The sequence below is a fragment of the Leopardus geoffroyi genome, chromosome C3 (genome assembly GCF_018350155.1).
Source record: "Leopardus geoffroyi isolate Oge1 chromosome C3, O.geoffroyi_Oge1_pat1.0, whole genome shotgun sequence".
Lineage (NCBI taxonomy): Eukaryota > Metazoa > Chordata > Mammalia > Carnivora > Felidae > Leopardus > Leopardus geoffroyi.
Window position 1 is genome coordinate 32,878,663 of NC_059338.1, and position 17,437 is coordinate 32,896,099.

At 43.4% G+C, this 17,437-nt stretch overlaps 1 protein-coding gene across 4 annotated transcripts in view; it reads right to left on the reverse strand.

Annotated features, from left to right (window-relative positions):
* Positions 1-4,569: 4,569 nt before the first annotated feature.
* The window catches only part of CRB1 (crumbs cell polarity complex component 1), a 208,120-nt gene continuing 195,252 nt past the window's right edge, over positions 4,570-17,437 (reverse strand). For 3 of the 4 annotated variants that reach the window (XM_045456672.1, XM_045456670.1, XM_045456669.1), the window contains one exon: positions 4,570-5,366. In XM_045456672.1, coding sequence (XP_045312628.1) covers positions 5,151-5,366 — 216 coding nt within the window. In that variant the 3' untranslated portion in view covers positions 4,570-5,150. The remainder of the gene's footprint in view (positions 5,367-17,437) is intronic. The other variant, XM_045456671.1, reaches the window with a different exon arrangement.

Below are 17,437 nucleotides of genomic sequence, written 5' to 3' on the forward strand. Positions count from 1 at the left end.
GGACTGGTTCTTAAAGCAGCTTTCCTTAGGCCAGTGCTGCCAAATATATTTGATGGATGTTGTTCCCAGGTTTCTGGAACCATGTAAAGTGAAGCCTGGGGACCAAATCACAGAAGAATGGGCCTAAATTGGAAACATGAATTTTTTCAGCGCTATTCGATGCAATGCACAATAGTAAAGTTGCACTTTTGCTGGAAGCAGATTGAAATGCGAAAGGTCATATTCACTCCAGAATTAAGGAAAGTTTCATGGTTTGAATCATAACCCCATAGAGCATAAAACCAGGTGAAGCTGGCTAGCTAATCATCATTAAAAGGATGATTTACATCAAAATACATGGGTCAATCTTTCTTGCTCTTGATGTTCTGGATGATTGTGATTTCTTAACAAAAGAGGCTTAAGAAGTAATCCCTCAAAGCCTGGGGGGGAAAATCATGTCTGTTAAAGCAAAACTTTTTTAAGAAAATTATTCTTATCGTCAGTTGTTTGGGGGACTGAGAAACCTGAGACCTTTTGATTTATTTTCTGACGTTTTATTGAGAGCCTGTAAGTAGTATGTACAATTCATGTCAGTCTTAACAGACGAAGTGATTTCTTTGGGAGAGCCATCACGGGGCCATTGTGACTTATGGGAATGATGTGAAAAAATAATCTCTCTCTGCACAAAACCTGCCTATTTTACAAATACATCACAGGGTGATGTTAAGGAGGGGAAGAAGAGTGGTTACTCGCATGGTTCGCTTAGCAGATAGAGTGGAAGGTGGAAGAAACTGTTACCTGTGCTAGCCACTAGCCCTCCTGACATCTTATCTGAATGCTAATAACGAATGCTACACATTGTGTGCTTACAGCTAAGTGTTCGACACTAATAAGCATTATAATATGCCTAGGAGAGACAGAAGTATTTTGTTCCCATTTTCCGGGCAGTTCACATCACTTGGATGGGGCAGATCAGCAACTCAAACCTTTGTCTCTAGAGGCTCTTAAAAGGAGGACGAAAGTTTCTCTTTCAAAGAGCTGTCGTGAGGTTTTCAATGAGACACGCTGCATGCAGTGCAGCAAGGGAAATATAGCCTGGGCCCTTAGCTGGGCTCCCTCTAAGATCCCTCATTACCATTCTAAGAATCAAAATTATCATTATAATGATGTCTTCTAGTTCTACCTCTGCAATTACCGCCACGAATACTAATTGGTAATAGTAATAATCATGGCTACCCGGGGCGAGAGGACCTGTGAGGCGGTGATTATTTTAGGAAGTAAAAGAGGGGCAGGTTTGACCCCTGATTTAAGTTACGATCATTTGTCACTTCCTGCTTCTCTTTGCACTCACTGTGACTACACGAGCCCTGTGAGAGGCCGCTTGAAGGAGCCTTCCCATCACTCCTCGTAAACACACACCAGATGTGCTTTATCCATTGGCTGCCTTCCGCCAGCGTTCACCCAGGGCAGGAAGTAGGACGACTGTGTCCACTTTCCACCCCTGTCCCAAGCCTGTGAGCAGCTGCCCTGGAAGGACCGTGACCCTTAGCGCCACCCAGAGCTGTGTTTGCATTTAATGGATCCTCACCTAACTTTTCCACTCTGAGAGAAATCAGGCATACATTTGTCATATTTTATTAATAATGTACTAATTATTATTATGCAGATGAATACTGCATAGTCTACTCGTTCGTTCCTAGGGCAACAGTTTTGGAACCAAAGAAATGAGAATCAGAGAAGTGCGGCCTATTGCCATATTCCTTAGTTGACCTCCTTGGTGTGAATAATTGTATCTCTGGAACCAGTTGCTGTATAACAAACCGCCCTAAACCCTTGTGGCTTCAAACGATGACTTATTATTTCTCTTTGTGGATTGATTGGGGTTTTGTGTTTCTTTGTTTGTTTTTTTTCTGGTCTCACGTGGGTCACTATGTGGCTGCATCCAGCAGGCACGGTGGCTGAAAGCGGGCTCTGCCGGGAAGGCTGGCACAGCTGGGCCTCTCTCTCCACGTGGTTTTTTCATTCTATCCAGGAGTGGAGGGAAAAAAGCTGCAAGCCTTTTGCACCTGGCACCATGTCCATGACGTTCTCTTGGTCATTCCAGCCCTGACGCAGGCGGAAGTCAAACAGACTCCACCTCCTGATGGGAGGGCTGGCAATGTCGCAGTGCGAAAGAGCCTGAGTGCTAGAGAAATGGTTTGGGCCATCTTTGAAAACAAGTTAACACAAACTGCAAAAATATGTATCAGGCGAAAGTTGCACCAACCCTGGTGATGCTGGATTTTTCTACTAAAGGTGAGGCTTATCTTGTTAAAGATACTTCAGAATAAATACTCTTTGGGGCTAATTTTGAAGCATTCCTGCATAAGCTTGTTCAAAGATGTAGAGATTTGGCTTGCAGGGCCAGCCTGTAAATTACCTCCTGTGTTTGGAGCATCCACATGGAACAATTCACTTATTCATGCCTGCATGCATTCATTCATGCATATATTTGAATGTGTTTTCCTGCCCAAATCCCTAAACTGGACACGGTAAGAGGGTGAATAGCCAGATTAACTAGACGTCTTTTTTAAACTTAAAATATTACCATTGACTGTGATCTTTTTCTTCTTACTGTGTTAATCCCAATAGGACCAACTTCTACTCTGATTTTTTTTTTTTTTAGTTGGTAGTTTTTCAAACTCAACTACTTTTTTTTCCTTTAAGCAAGAACTCTTTTTACCCTTCCCATGTAAACCTCTATTAAGAAGTTGTTAAATTGTTTTTAATGTTTATTTTCGAGAGAGACAGAGACAGAATGTGAGTGGGTTAGGGACAGAGAGAGAGGGAGACACAGAATCCGAAGCAGATTCCAGGCTCCGAGCTGTCAGAGCCCGACGGGGGCTTGAACTCATGAGCTGTGAGATCATGACCTGAGCCAAAGTCAGAGGCTCAACCGACTGAGCCACTCTGGGATTTTCTGGTACCAGGTACAAATCTGTACACCAGTCATTCATTATTTGTTCATTTATGCAGAAAATATTTATGGTGTTGTAGGCCTGTTCTAGGTAGAGTATGCTGCAGTGAAATTAAAAAAAAAAAAACAACAAAAAACAACACTTCTTGTCATCATGTAATTTAAATTCTAGTCAGGGGAAATAGCAAAAAAATATGTGATTTGTTGTGATAAAGCAGAGGTCAGGGAGATGAGGGGAAATGATCAAAAGAGACAGAGAGGGGTGCCTGGGTGGCTCCGTCGGTTAAGTGCCTGACTCTTGATTTTAGCTCAGATCATGATCTCACAGTCATGAGATCGAGTCCTGCATCAAGCCCCATATCAGGCTCTGCACTGGATGTCAAGCCTGCCTAAGATTCTCTCTCTCCCTCTCCCTCTTCCCCTTCCCTGCTTGAGAGCAGACACATGCTCTCTCTCTCTCAGAAAGAAAGAAAGAAAGAAAGAAAGAAAGGAGAAAGAAAGAAAAGAAAAAAGACAGAGAAAAGCTGGACAGTGAGGTAAGAGGAAAATCAAGAAGAAATGGTGTCTTGTTGGGTGGAAAGTACTTGAAGACAATGACAATTGTTTCAAAGGCTGCTGAGAGCTCAGGTTAGCGAGGACTAAGGAGGGACCACCGTATTTGGCGATGTGGCTGTCATCAGCGACCCCCCTGACGTGAACTTTATGGAGGGGGCTGCAGACAAAAGCCAAATTAGTCTGAGTTCAAGAGAGAATGAGGCGAAAGGAAGGAGAGGCAGAGAGTCTAGAAAACTCTTTTGGGGATATTTTGCTAAAATAAATGGGGAGGAATAGGATGGTAACTGAAGTGGGCTGCAGGAGAGAATTTTATATAATAGGAAATATGACAGCATGTTTGGTGCTACAGGAATGATCCAGCTCGGTGGAAAAACATGACGTGGAAGAGAGAGGGGCAATTTCTGGAATGATGTCCTTCAGTAGTTGAGAAGGATGGATTGCTCTAGAGCAGATTTTAAAGTATTCATATTATTAAATTTTTTGAGCATATACCCCAGATAAATATATATATATGGAAATAAACATGTTTATTATAACTTTTATTTATATGCTATTTTACTACATACAAACTGTTATCTATATGCTCCTTTAATGTTTTAATTTCAAAACATACATAAAATTCTAACCAAATCGTCGGGGAAAAATATAGAGAGAAATAAAAGGCCTAGTATTTTCCCTCCATACCCCACAGATAGTCTTACACACGTACCCCTTAAAGTGCATACACCTCACTTTGGGGTTCTTTCTTACCTGTAGACAATGTCACTATTTGACACTGACTCTGACTTATCAAAGAACAGTTGGAAGGAAAAAGCTTGATCTTTTAGGTTTGAGAATTCGTGTTTTCCTCTTATCTTGTTTTCTGTCTAGGGAAGTATGTTGACCTTCAGCTATCCCTTATAGAGAGCCATGACTTCAAAAGTAATGCTTGATATCATCTAGTTAAAAGATCTAATTCACAAGAGGATTCTTCAAATGCACCTTGAGGCTACTTTGTGTCACATGTAGTATCACAAAATGCAAAACAAAACAAAACAAAACAAAAAACCAAAAAACAAACAAACAAAAAACTCAGAAAGGAGATTAGCCACATTTCCATTTTTATTAGCTGACGTTGGGTCACTTTTTAAACATAGGTTATTCCCATGGCTTTCTTGAACCCATGATTAAAGGGGAAAAGTATACATCTCATCGTAGGTATACATACAACTAAAATCTTTCACCATAGGATAGGAAGATTGAGAAATGTATTTTGTAGTTTTCGTGTTAAAAAAAATGCGGTTTCCAGCTAATGAGCAAACTAAGGAAGGTGTCCCCAGGATGTAAGGGGTAGAAAGTTTAAGTGATAGGCACGTAACTATCCAGACACTAAGTGACTGGAGCTTTTCCCAGAAGACACTGCTCTGGAAGATACTTTTGCTAATTATGAGGCTGAGATCACTGGCACGAAAACATTGCTCTGTCACTGGCTAATATAATAAAACAATGATGTCAGGTTGAGCCACCATGAAAGGCTTTAAGGAGGCCAGAGGAATCTTTCCCACTGTTTCAATGAGACCCCAGTTGTAAATTGATATGTTCAGGTATGTCGGAAAGACGCTCAGATACAGTCATCACGTTCACGAGTGTGTAGATCTCTTTCTCGAGGAGACAGATGCTCCTAAATCAGCCTCTCCACTGCAGGGGGTGGCATCATGCTCCACATTTCCACTCGAGAGCCTTCCTTTTCCTGACGGCTGGGGCTGTAGGTTCCCTGAGTTGCCCTTTTGTTGGAGGCAATAACGGAAGCGACCACCGCCAGAAAGAGGATCAACAACAAGGCTGACGTCACTGAGCCGACGGCGGTGAAAATGTCCGAGACCAGGTCATCTGCCAACTGGAAGGATTGAAATAATTGTGATGTGAATGATAGAGAAGAGGTAAGTGTTCAGAGTGATGGAACCACCCTGGAATGAAAACCAACCAGAATGCTGGTGCCACTCAGTTCTGTAAAAAGACCAAGGTACTAAAGGGAAGTCAGATTTTCTTATTCCCGGGTCCTGTGAAAATGACTATATATGTAACACCTAAAGGTCTAGAGTCAGAAAGTGTGGCATGAAATACCTCCTCTATTTATTCTGCTTCTTAATGTCTGTGACTGAGATCATTCGTAGGACATCAAAGGCAAAAGATACCCACACGTATATCTGTAGTCATTCTTTAGCTATACAAGCATTCATAGTATCTTCCCTCCCTTGCCAGAAGCTCTGTCTTTGGATCGAAGGAATAGTTGTTTCACAGCCTTTTGGGGGAAAAGCAGCAAATTAAATCAGTTGGGTCTCATGGGAAAGACCCCGAGACAGAGGAGGAACTGCAATGTGCTAGTCTTGCAGGCAGTTACCAGTCGTCACTTTGATTTGGATTCGATGTGACAATTGAATGGTTGTAAAAAACACATGAGCTCGATGTGGAACCAAACACCTAGAAACAAAAAACTGCGCGTAGAGCCCTGTCAGGAGGAGCTGGATCCGGGGCTCTCGGGGGTGTTACTTGTACACAGGGGTGTGTTTAATGTTCATTCCACTGTGTTTGCCAAACACTTTTTAGCAGTCGGTAACCTGAGGCTGTGATTTAGTTGCAGAGCAATATGACGGGTAGGAAGCAGTCACTAGATGAATTTTTTAACTGATTTTCAAAGAAATATGCCTGTCAGTAAAAGCAGCGTTACACAAGTTTAGCTTTTCATTTAGCTTTCTCTGTGACCCACCGCCCCCCACCCCCCACCCCGTTACCAGACCAAGCTACTGTTATATATGGAGCCTTTGTTTATTTGAACCTCCTAGGGAATTTTCAATATCTTCAGTCTTCTTAGCCTTTTTTGGTTCACTGTGCCTGAGTTTCAACTATCATACAATTAATATAATATTGTACATCTTCACAGTGTTGTCTTAGCTGTACTGAATGTCATTCCTGCTCAAATGGGGTTCACTAGCTCGTTTGTTCATTCAGCAATATTTATGGACCATCTACTGTGAACCTTTTATTGAGCTAGGAAATAAAAATACAAAGAGAATTCGAAGTTTGGGATCTGGAGCTCAGGTTCTGGTGATGGGAGAAGGCAAGGGGACACACACACACACACACACATATGCACAAATGCTCAACAAATGCTCATAATACAATATAAATACAGATTATGATAGTGTCATAAATGAACTCTATTGGGGTGTAGTTGGAGGAATATTGGAATGAAGCGTGTGATTATGCTTTGAAAGGTGAGAAGGCATTCAAATATTTGAAGCAGGAAATTCTGCTTGGACAAAACAATTTGAAATAAGAAGGGCAAAGGGACATAAAAGTCCTTAGAGTTTGGGGCAGGGGTAAGAAATCCAATGTGACCAAAGATATTGTCCAAGAATGTGTGTTTGCATTGGGAAAAGATTTTAAAGTTGGTAAGAGATAGAACTATAAAGTAGGTTAATCTTACAAGAAACTTAAGTTTCTTGTCAGTGGGGGGTGGGGGGCACCGAAGGAGTTTAAGCAGTAGAATGATGTGATCCGATCTGTGTTTTATTAATCTGGTTCTGGTTACAGGGTGATGGATGGTCATGGTGACGGTGGGGGAGAAGATGGAGATAGATAAAATAGGAGTGTATCTTATAAGTCATGACAAGCCATGACCTAGGTCTAAATTTACCAACGGAATGAGAATTGAAGGAGAAGAATGGTTGAGGGAGACTTTCGAGGTAGAGTGGCTCCCTCTTAGATTGTGCAAGGCTGGGCAGCAGCAGAGGAGTGATAAGGATGGCTGATGATTCCACATTAGATGGTTGCGTGGATGGGAGACCCTCAACTGTGACGGGGTACACAGGAGGAGAGAACAGTTTTGTGCAGGAAGACTATGAGTTCAGTTTGAAAAAGCTAGTTTTGGTGCCTGGCAAACATTCAGGCATGTGGTGCTAACAGATACAAATAATTCCTCTCCTCTTTCCACTTTTCACATTGCTCCAAAAAAAACTCTGGGTTATAAGAGCTTAGGAGTAAAGTCTATAGAGAATTCAAAACCACAGAAGTCTAGTTTTGTTGTGGTTGTTTTTAAATTTTTTTTTAACATTTATTTATTTTTGAGAGACAGAGTGTGAGCGGGGGAGGGGCAGAGAGAGAGGGAGACACAGAATCCGAAGCAGGCTCCAGGCTCCAGGCTCCAGGCTCCGAGTTGTCAGCACAGAGCCCGACATGGGGCATAGAACCCACAAACTGGGAGATCACGACCTGAGCCGATGTGACGCTTAACTGACGGAGCCACCCAAGCACCCCCAGAAGCCTAGTTTTTGAGCAAAATAGTTTACCTCCACTACAGGGCAAGTTCTCCTGCCATACTGTGTGGCCATCCTTTTGTGAGTCCTTACAGCTTTTGTCTGCAAAGATAACCATGTGCTGGGAAACATGACTAGAGCCATAGACTTGGCCTTGAAAGGTCAAAAGTCTGAGAAAGACAGAACCCCAACCAGCAAAAACCCTTGGTATTATGCAGGGAACTTGAGATAATGTACACTCTTGTTCCTAGATGTTGGCTTAATCTTAATCTGTCCAGTAAATTGTGTCATCTTCAGGAGGAAATGACTGCGCTCCTGCACGAGTGAGTTGGGAGTGTCTACACCCAAGCAGAGAAGAGACAAGGCTTTTGGTTTGCTTCTCTTGTATGAACTTTTCTGGGCCCTTCTCATTCACCCCAAGTCTGATTACACTGGGGAAGCGAAAGCAACCGAGATCCTCTCATCTGCTGCCTTGCAGGGAAAGAGGGGGAGGGAATTATGGGGCGTAGCCTGAGGCCTTGTGAGAACCACAGTTCTGGCTGAACCAGAGGGCTGATCTACCTCACATACCTTGTGACCCACAAGGAAGCAAAGACCCTTGTCCACAGTGGCTTCACTGTTCTCAGAAATGTAAGGACGCAAGGACAAATTCAAGGCTTGAGATGCCTGTCACCACCTGCTATGGGACGCATGGTTAAGGCTCCAGCTTAGAGAGGCATGTCCCGCGCTTAAGGCTCAGTGTGTGTGAACACTCGCCAGTCACTTCGCCTCTCAGAGACTCATCTGCACCACCTATAAAATTGGAAATTATATGTCAAAGGGTGGGAATAAGGAAAGAAACTGAATGCAAAAGACACAAAGCATGGCCTATGGTAAGTTCTCAACACATAAAAATAAGAGTGGCCTTTCCTATGTCATTTATCAACCTCGCCGGTTCTATGTACTTGTCAAAGGTAAACCAGCACTCCGCAGTACCTTGCAGTATGGCCAAGGGAGCCAACCTACAAACCTAATATTGCAATTCCAAGCTCCGGATAAAGGTTTTGATGAAACAGTTTGCCTAACTATATCAAATAGAGCATGTCATTAAGCTTTGGAATAAAGCTGAATGAGTAGGGTTTTGAAATCGCCTCTTGAGGGCCCTTTGCTTTTGAATTCCCATGGTTGAAAGGCCCTTTTTGGCCCAGCTATTCTTCAACTGTGCTTAAAATATACAGCACTGCAATGCATCTTTTGATAACTGAGGCTGCTATGACTGACACACGAGCTGACGGGGGCCTCCAGGTGCCGGACTGTCCTGAAAAGCAGCACGGATGTCAGGCCAGACCTGCCCCGATGGGCTGTGCTCTCACACTGCACCTGTGAAAACCCTTGTTCTGAAAAGACCTACCCCTAATTAATTACACATTTCATGGAAGGTTCTTTGGTCAATGACATGATGCAATCTGTATTCAGTGATCATGTTAATATCCTTTTTAAATGTATATTTTATATGTGATAATTTAAACTGGAATTACTTTATATTCTGTATTTGCAGAATAAAATAAAGAAGGGTTCTTTTTTTTTTTCTTTTTCTTCCCCCAAAGAGGATTCATTCTGAAACACTGACTGGTTGTGGCCTACATATGACCCAAGGCAAGGTGACACTCTGGAATTCTAAGGTGAAACTGTCAAACCTTATTTTGATTCTTCCCACTTGAGAGTATGCTGGAATATGCTGGAACCATACGTTTTTGGCTTTTGTGTGTTTTTTTTTTTAATTCTTGAAAAGGAATTTAATACTGTGTTTCTTCTGAAGTAAGACCAGACACAACAGGAACTTGCTAACAAACCAAAATGGGTTTAAATGCAGTGTGGCCACTGGTGTGGCATACATCTATATGCTAAGTGTCCCCACCTGTAGAGTGGGGACAGGAATTACCAGGTCTCCGAATTGTTCTGTACTGTAGCATTCAGGCACGCAGAGAGCTGCTCACAGGGCGTGGACGCAGAAGGAGAACTCATTCTTTGTGGGGAATCTTGTTTATTTATTATTACCCAGAGTGACCCTTCCCAGGCTGGTTTCCCTGGTCCTGCTCGGGTTTCAGGACTCCTCCCATCCACAAACCGTTGTGAAATGTCAGCACCCAGGCCAAGCTCGGGGGTGCTGATGGGGAGCCGGCAGAAGGCTGTGCAATCTGGCCCATCGGGATCCACTGGGCCCTCACTGATTGCTGAACAGCTCACCTAATTTTGAAAACACAAAATGAGCTGGCCTGCCTGGAAAGAGTAAGAAATGAGACCATTTCTGTCCTCAGCCTCAGGATCTGCCTGTCACAATATTTAGGGCTGGTGAGAGCATTTGGAAGAATGTGAGAACAATACACACATTGGAAGGAGCCTGGGAAAAAGATGAAGCATTCTAGAATTTCCCAGGGAAACTCAACCTCACATTTCCAAGCGAAAACATTAAAGCTTTGACTTCAAGTGAGGACAGTCAAGGACCGATGTGACAGTTACCACCTGTTCGAACTTCTTTCAGGCCTGGGTTCCATAAAAATCAGCAAAAGTAGGTTTGTGGTTAAACAGTGGTGATGCTTGCGGCTTAAAACTGGCTCCTGGAAAACACTATAGGGGTGCGAACTGCTTCAAATCCTTCCTGGAACTCGATTATATAGATTATGTAAACATACATGGAGGCAATTTAAGATGGGAAATTACAATGTTTGAACGTGCCTGTTAGATCATGGGTTACATTCCAGCTTCAATATGTGAGTTTTTGAAACTGGTTTGTGGTGTGTGTTTTGTGTTACATGAGTAGCCAAGTAAGACCATTATGTACTATTATGAGAATCTGTGATTAGTGTAAAAGTTCCTTTAAAAATGTGGTTTTTTTAAAGCCAGTTATAATAGTTATCTCCTATCTATATAGCCAAAGCAAAGTGAGGACATGTCTTTAACTCTCATCCCACAAATTCACACACACACAAAAGAGAGAGAGAGAGAGAGAGAGAAGAACATTCCATATGTAAGACTGAGGAGAGCAGTTCCTATTAAATATTATTGCAACAAGTAGGTCTTCAATTTGGTGGATGTGAGAAACCTCCCACACAGACTTGAGTCCTTGAACTTTATCGCTTATCAGTGAAATGCTAGAAACAGTCATTTCCATAGTAATATTGAATATATGCCAGAACTCTGTTTTTAAAATTAAACTCGCTACAGCAGCCAATTTTCAACCATAAATACACGCACTGTCCACTTTACAGTTGTAAGGGGGGAAATAGGGTCCTGGAAAAGCCAAGAGAGGACTTAGAAAGTGTCCTGGAACAATGAGGGGGTGATTCAGTCAGACGCTCCTTTCCCTGAATAAAAGGCTTAGTGATTGAAGAAAGTGTAGACATCACAGAGTGACTGACCTTTCCCTCAAAGTGGCAGGCAGGCAGGTGGCAGGGCACCGAGGAGGGGTAGAGTGTCCAAACTGCAAGCCGAGTAGCATTTTTCCCCTTGGCATTGCCCTGTCTCCTCTGCTCTGCTGCTCCCAGAAACACTCATGTTCTCCCTGGGATTGCTGGGGACAGAACAATGGTGAGCCCCAGCTCCCTCCAAGGACTGTGGAAGATTGCCCTTGGCGTGTGAAGCCCCTCACTAGAGAAAGGAATCCTGTATAAGGTCTTTCTCGTTAATTCTCAGCAAGTAATCACACTCCTTTTGGACCATACTGATTGGAGTTGTCACCAGAGTCTGGGGATGGAAAAACCAGGCTGAGAGGGGAGTTCAGCCAACCACAGCACTGGAAGGTGCTATCCTGGGAACCTTCCCAAGTGATTTCCATACCCCGTCCGTTGAAAAGTCTGCAGTAGCTACTGTGGAAATTTGGTGTGGATACATGGGAGATAAATGAGCAACCGGAACTGGATCTAGCATAAGGCTGCACGTTTGATGTTCTAGCTCTACTTGAAAGCACCAACGTCTTTTATGCCTTAGCCCAAGCACGGCACAGTTCCTCCTGTGGACCTTCAGAGAAAGAGCTCAATTTTTCTGAGCTGTGAAATGTGCTGTGACATTGATCACAAAAGGGCACATTTATTCCTGCATTCAACAAATAATTATCAAGCACGTACTCTGTACAAACACAATGCTGGTGAGAAATACACAGGTGGATGAAACTCTGGCCCTGCTGGTTGAGGCACGGGGTCTCTAATTCTTGCTCTGATGTCTCAAACCTCTTTCTTGCTTAAGACGTCAGATTTTAGGCAGGGGCAGAGAGGCAGTTGTAAGTTTGGAGACATTGCTTTCATATTTTTCTCTTCTTAGGCGGGTGGTATAAGTAATAGAATTGTTTTTCTAGGAACACAGGCTTTAAGAATAACACTTCTCTCTCCCTCTCTCTCTCTCTCTCTCTCTCTCTCTCTCTCTGTCTCATACAAGAACTAAATCCCAACAGCCCAAAGTCAAGGTTTTATTGTGTTTTTTTGTAAGTTTATAGTTTAAAGATAATAGCTACCATTTCTGCCAGCCCTGGGTCAGGGGTTTACCAGATGTGCACACAGAAACCATTTTAATTCTCTTAATAACCCAGCTTGTGTGTGTGTGGGTGGGGGGAAGATGATCATTTCCCGTCACTTTCTCAGGGAGGCCTTCCCCATCACCCTCTATTTGCAATCGGCTTTATTTCTCTCCATCACATAATGCCTTGTGACATCTAGGTAGTTCATGTGTGTCTCCCTCACTAGAGTGGAAGCTCCATCAAGGTGCACGTGCTTGTCTTCTCTGCTCCCATCTGTCTCCCTAGTGCCTGAAACAGAGTGTGTCCCACAGAGACACTGCGATGAGTGCCATTTGACAGAAGGGAGTTAAAAGCTGAAGAGCTTGTCCAGCTGCACGCAGTGAGCTGGAGATTTCGTCTGCACAGAACTTCTCCCTCTTGGGGTTCCTACCAAATGCAAACCTTAGCATGTGTCTGACCGAGGAACTGAAGGGGCCCGCTCTCACACTCCCGCTAGAGGGTAGGTACCATCCCTGGGGTGCTACTGGCCAACACTGGTGGGGCAGATAAGGAACGACGGAACCCAGGAGCCAGGTGGGCATGAAGCCAGATATTGGACACCATTCCTTTTTGTTAAATTAGCCACAAATAATCCGTTTTTACCTCTTCCTGCCTCTTAGAGCCAGGATGAAATTATCATCCGGGGGCACAAGCAGGGGCCGTTACAGAGGATTTAAAATAAAAATCCAACCAGCAGCCAGTTATCCTTTTGGACACATGAAACGTTCTTTTTGTCTCTGTCACGTGAACCACTGGACTTTATCCTGGCCTATTTTTGGTCTCAGTCAAACTGAGTGGACAGTCACATTCGCCTTCCCTTTTTCTTCTGTTTCTTTCTTCATTCCAGAGAGCAGTGGCTGTTAACTACGGACTCAGCATGTAAATCACACAGTGTCATGAGCTGCTAACATTTACAGTTTTTCAGTCCCGATGCACTTGAGTGCTGCGTCAGTCCACACCCAGACCTGCTCAGAACCAAGTCCCCTACTGCTCTATTTCTCTTTTCTGCATCCCCAGTCACAGCCTGGTTAATACCATAATTTTCTTTTACCTGGGCAATTAAACTGTCCTCTAGCCATGGCGTCCCCCCCCCCCCCCCCACCTACAATCTACATCATCCAGCCAGCCCTATAAACAATAAATAATCAATCAATCAATCACCTTGCTTAGCTGCCCTGGAAACCGATGGAAGTTTACTGCAGCAAACCTAGCCAGTGTCAAACCTAAGTGGCTAAGTTTTAAGTCAAAGTCCTTTATTAACGTCCCCTGTCTCCTCGTGAAGGGCATCATCAGTTACAGCCTAACTAGCACCCTGCATTCTGCCCAGCAACGCTCTCTACCCCTTCGCAACTAGGAATCATCTGCTCCTGCCAATGCCACATCTTCATGTTGAGACGTGCCATCTATCCAATCCCCCTTCTCCTCTTTTTATTTTATTCACTTATTTTCAAAGTTTACTTATTTATTTTGAGAAAGAGAGAGTGAGAGAGCGAGCGGGTGCACGAGCGGGGGAGGGGCAGAGAGAGGGGGAGAATTCCAAACGGGGTCCAAGCTGTCAGTGAGGAGCCCGAGGCTGGGCTCGATCTCAAGAACCACACAGTGAGATCATGACCTGAGCCACAATCAAGAGTCCGATGCTCAACTGACTGAGCCACCCCGGTGCCCCCTACTTCTCTTTTTAAAACACCACTGGAACTTTCTTTGCGAGTTGCAAAGCCTCCCGAGGAAGCCCATGTGTCTCTACTCCCAGAGTCTCTTACATAGCAACACCCAGGGCTCACCATACATGTGAGGAGAGCTGTACCTGGGCCCACACGGCATGTAGCATGCACTTGAATGTGCTATCGCTCATGGTGGGTTAGGCCACATTCCACACCTCCCCTTAGGACTGTAAGGAATGAGTATCTATTTCCTCTGCAACTTTTCAATAATACAAAGTACAATGCTTTGCACAAAGGGGCTGATCAATTGTTACTGACTCCCACACTTGTAATGTTTATTGCTCTGTTTAACGCATTATTAAATTCTTTTCAGTCAGTCATAGGAAGAGTTCTATATAACAGCCCAGAAAGTTTACTGGTAGTGAAATTCATTCCCTCATTTTTTCATGCATTCATTCACTCACTCACATAAGTTTTACTGAATGCTTTCAAAGTTTCAGGACCTCAGGTCCTGGACATAAGGGATTCAAAGGCGTAGTTATTGTCTTTAAAAACCCACTATTTAGTGGTAGTGCCTGGGGGTTGGGGTAGCTATATAAGCCACCACAGTTCCATAAGAGAGGTGTTATGTTACAGGTGAGTACAGGGAAAAGAAAACGGGGAAGGAAGTAGACTCCATGATGTCCCTCGAGTTTCTCAAAGGAAGTCAACGGGAGAATAAGGTAAAGAAAGGGTTTAAGGCAGAAAGAAACGCCATGATCCAGTGGCAGGGAGAGCAAGAAGCATGGCTGGGGAGCTGGGACATTTCCTGCTTCCCTGGGGAGATTGAGGGAGGGCTAAGTGCTCATGCAGAGCCACACATGGGGGCAAAATAGAATGAGGAGTAGCAGCTCATTTGTCAGGAAAGTCTTTACCCAACCTGGGCATGGAACCCCCCCGACACACCATTCCATGAAACTGTATTTCCTCTCCCTCAGTGGAGCTAGGAGCCAGAATCCCATTAGCAGTGTCATGTATTTTCTCTGCTGGTTCTTCCCTGGCACATATGACTTGTACCCCCTTATTAAAAATGTATCAGCCTCGGGGCACCTGGGTGGCTCAGTTGGTTGAGTGACCAACTTCGGCTCAAGGCATGATCTCACGGTTGGTGAGTTCGAAACCCACAATCAGGCTCGCTGCTGTCTGCCTGTCCGTGCAAAGCCCACTTCCGATCCTCTGTCCCCCTCTCTCTGCCCCTCCCCCACTTGCGCTCTCCCAAAAATACATACATATTTTTAAAAACTATCAGCTTCAAATGCCTAATTCTCTATTTTTATGCCAAGAGACCTTTACTAACCTGGGGTTGGTAAGGCAGAAAAATATTTCAGTTTCTTTATACCCCATCTCTGCCATCGTGCAGTTTTTATTTATTTATTTATTTTTAATTTTTTAACATTTATTTATTATTGAGAGACAGAGAGAGACGGAGCAGATCGTGCATAGTTTTTAGAAGGTGATCGATAAATATGCTAATTGATTTTATACGTCATTTCAAAAGCAAGAGAATAGCAAATGAGTTAAATGGCAGATGGACTTTTGAGACTAAAAGATACTAAAAAGACACGATAACTAGCAACTAAAGGCAATTGTTTGCGTCCTGAATTAAAAAAAAAAAGTCTATAGAAGACTTTATTGAGACAATTGGAGAAACCTGAACATGGGATGATAACTTTCTTGAATGTGATACCAGGATTGTGGTTGTAGAAGGAAGTCTTTTTCTTTGGAGAGAGTTGCCGAAATATTTAGTAATAGTGTATTACAACCTATCTTTCTAAAGTCTGCAACCTACTTTCTAAATAGACAGGAAAAAAAATGTGTGTGTATATACAGAGAGGTAAACAAAGATAGCCAAATGTTAAAAAAAAAAAAAAAAAACTGGTGAAGCTGGGTGAAGGGTATACATGTGCTCATTATACTATTTTTTTTTCTGATTTTCTTTAGGTTTCAATTTCTCCTACCCCCCGCCCCCCAAAAAAACCCTCTTGGAACAAGAATATTTTAAAGTCATTCCTCCAAACCCCAAATTTGTAGATCTTGCTTCTTCCACTGTCCCTTCCTCTCCTGTTCCAGATCCTGTTGATCTCTCTCTTCTCTATGCGTTTATTACCCAGTAAATCTTGCTCCCAGTGATGGTCTTATCTCCCCTACTAGACACTAAGATATTCATGGATGACATCAAATGTTAGTTTCCTCATACATCTGGCCCTAGCCCCGCTTCCAGTACCTCGCACAGTGCCAGGCACACGGTGGGTGTTCATGGACCTCCCCACGATCCCCTGGCATCCTCACTCCTGACCTAAAAGCTGTACTTTGGCTCTTTTCTCTCAGAGTTCTTCCTTCTTTCCAACTGTCTTCAGTTGGTCAGAAAGCTGCTACTAATTCACTCACATTCACATTATGCAGGAAAAAGAGTGCCGAATCCCTGACATCCTTCTGGCTTATCACATCCCCTGTTGGCAAAGGTAATCGAGTCCGTGTCATCGTATTTATAGCCCCCAAATCAAAACCAGTTGCCAAAGTAATGAAGGCCTATTGGTTTGTGTTGACTTAATCCATGTCATAGGAGCTGTAGGAGCATATAAGGATAATTTGACCAGCGAAGGAAAAGCCATAAAAATGATCAAAAAGCCAACAGATATGCTGAGAACACCAAGCTTATTTTACTGAGGATTTATGGCCAACTTATCAGAACATTATTTGGTCCAAGTCTACATTCAAGTAAGTCCCTCAGTAATTCAGCAAAGATTCCAGCCTCAGGAAAAAAAAATCGCCTCCTATAATGAGATGCCCCAGTCACCCCTAACTGGCAGCACATGTAGTTTAATTTTCAACAGTTGTGAGACTGCAGTAAATCCAGCTTTGGAATACCTAGTTCCACTTAAACCTCAGACCTGCACCGAATTAGCAGAGCAGGAAGGCCCGGCTGCACCATCCCTCCTGACATACCTGCACGAGTGTTTATTAGTCAAATAGAACCGAAATGTCCGACATCCCCCAGATGGGCAGCCGGGCCAGCTCCTGCTGTGTCCCGGCAGAAGTGGATGCCAAATCACCAGGCTCTGCCACACTGTCAGCTGTGTGCCAGGCCCGACTCTGGAGGTTGTATTTTATTGACCAAACTAAAATTGGCTTCCCCTCGTGTAGGTGATAAAGTGTGGCTTGAAGTCACCCATGGAAAATATATTACTTTAACTTGGACAGCTTGTCATTGAGGTCCTTGTTTATATAATCTATTGTGCCATTTACTCTATTCTTATTTTAAAAAGCAAACGCAGAAATAAAAACCCTTTCTTCCAGTGTTTCATTGATGGATGTCTACACCCTGCACCTTCTCTTAAATAATCTCAGAAGTAGCAATTTCGATTGTCATTGTCTGTTTACATCAAATTATTGGACTTTCAGTTTCAAAGTCTGTCTTGTGTAA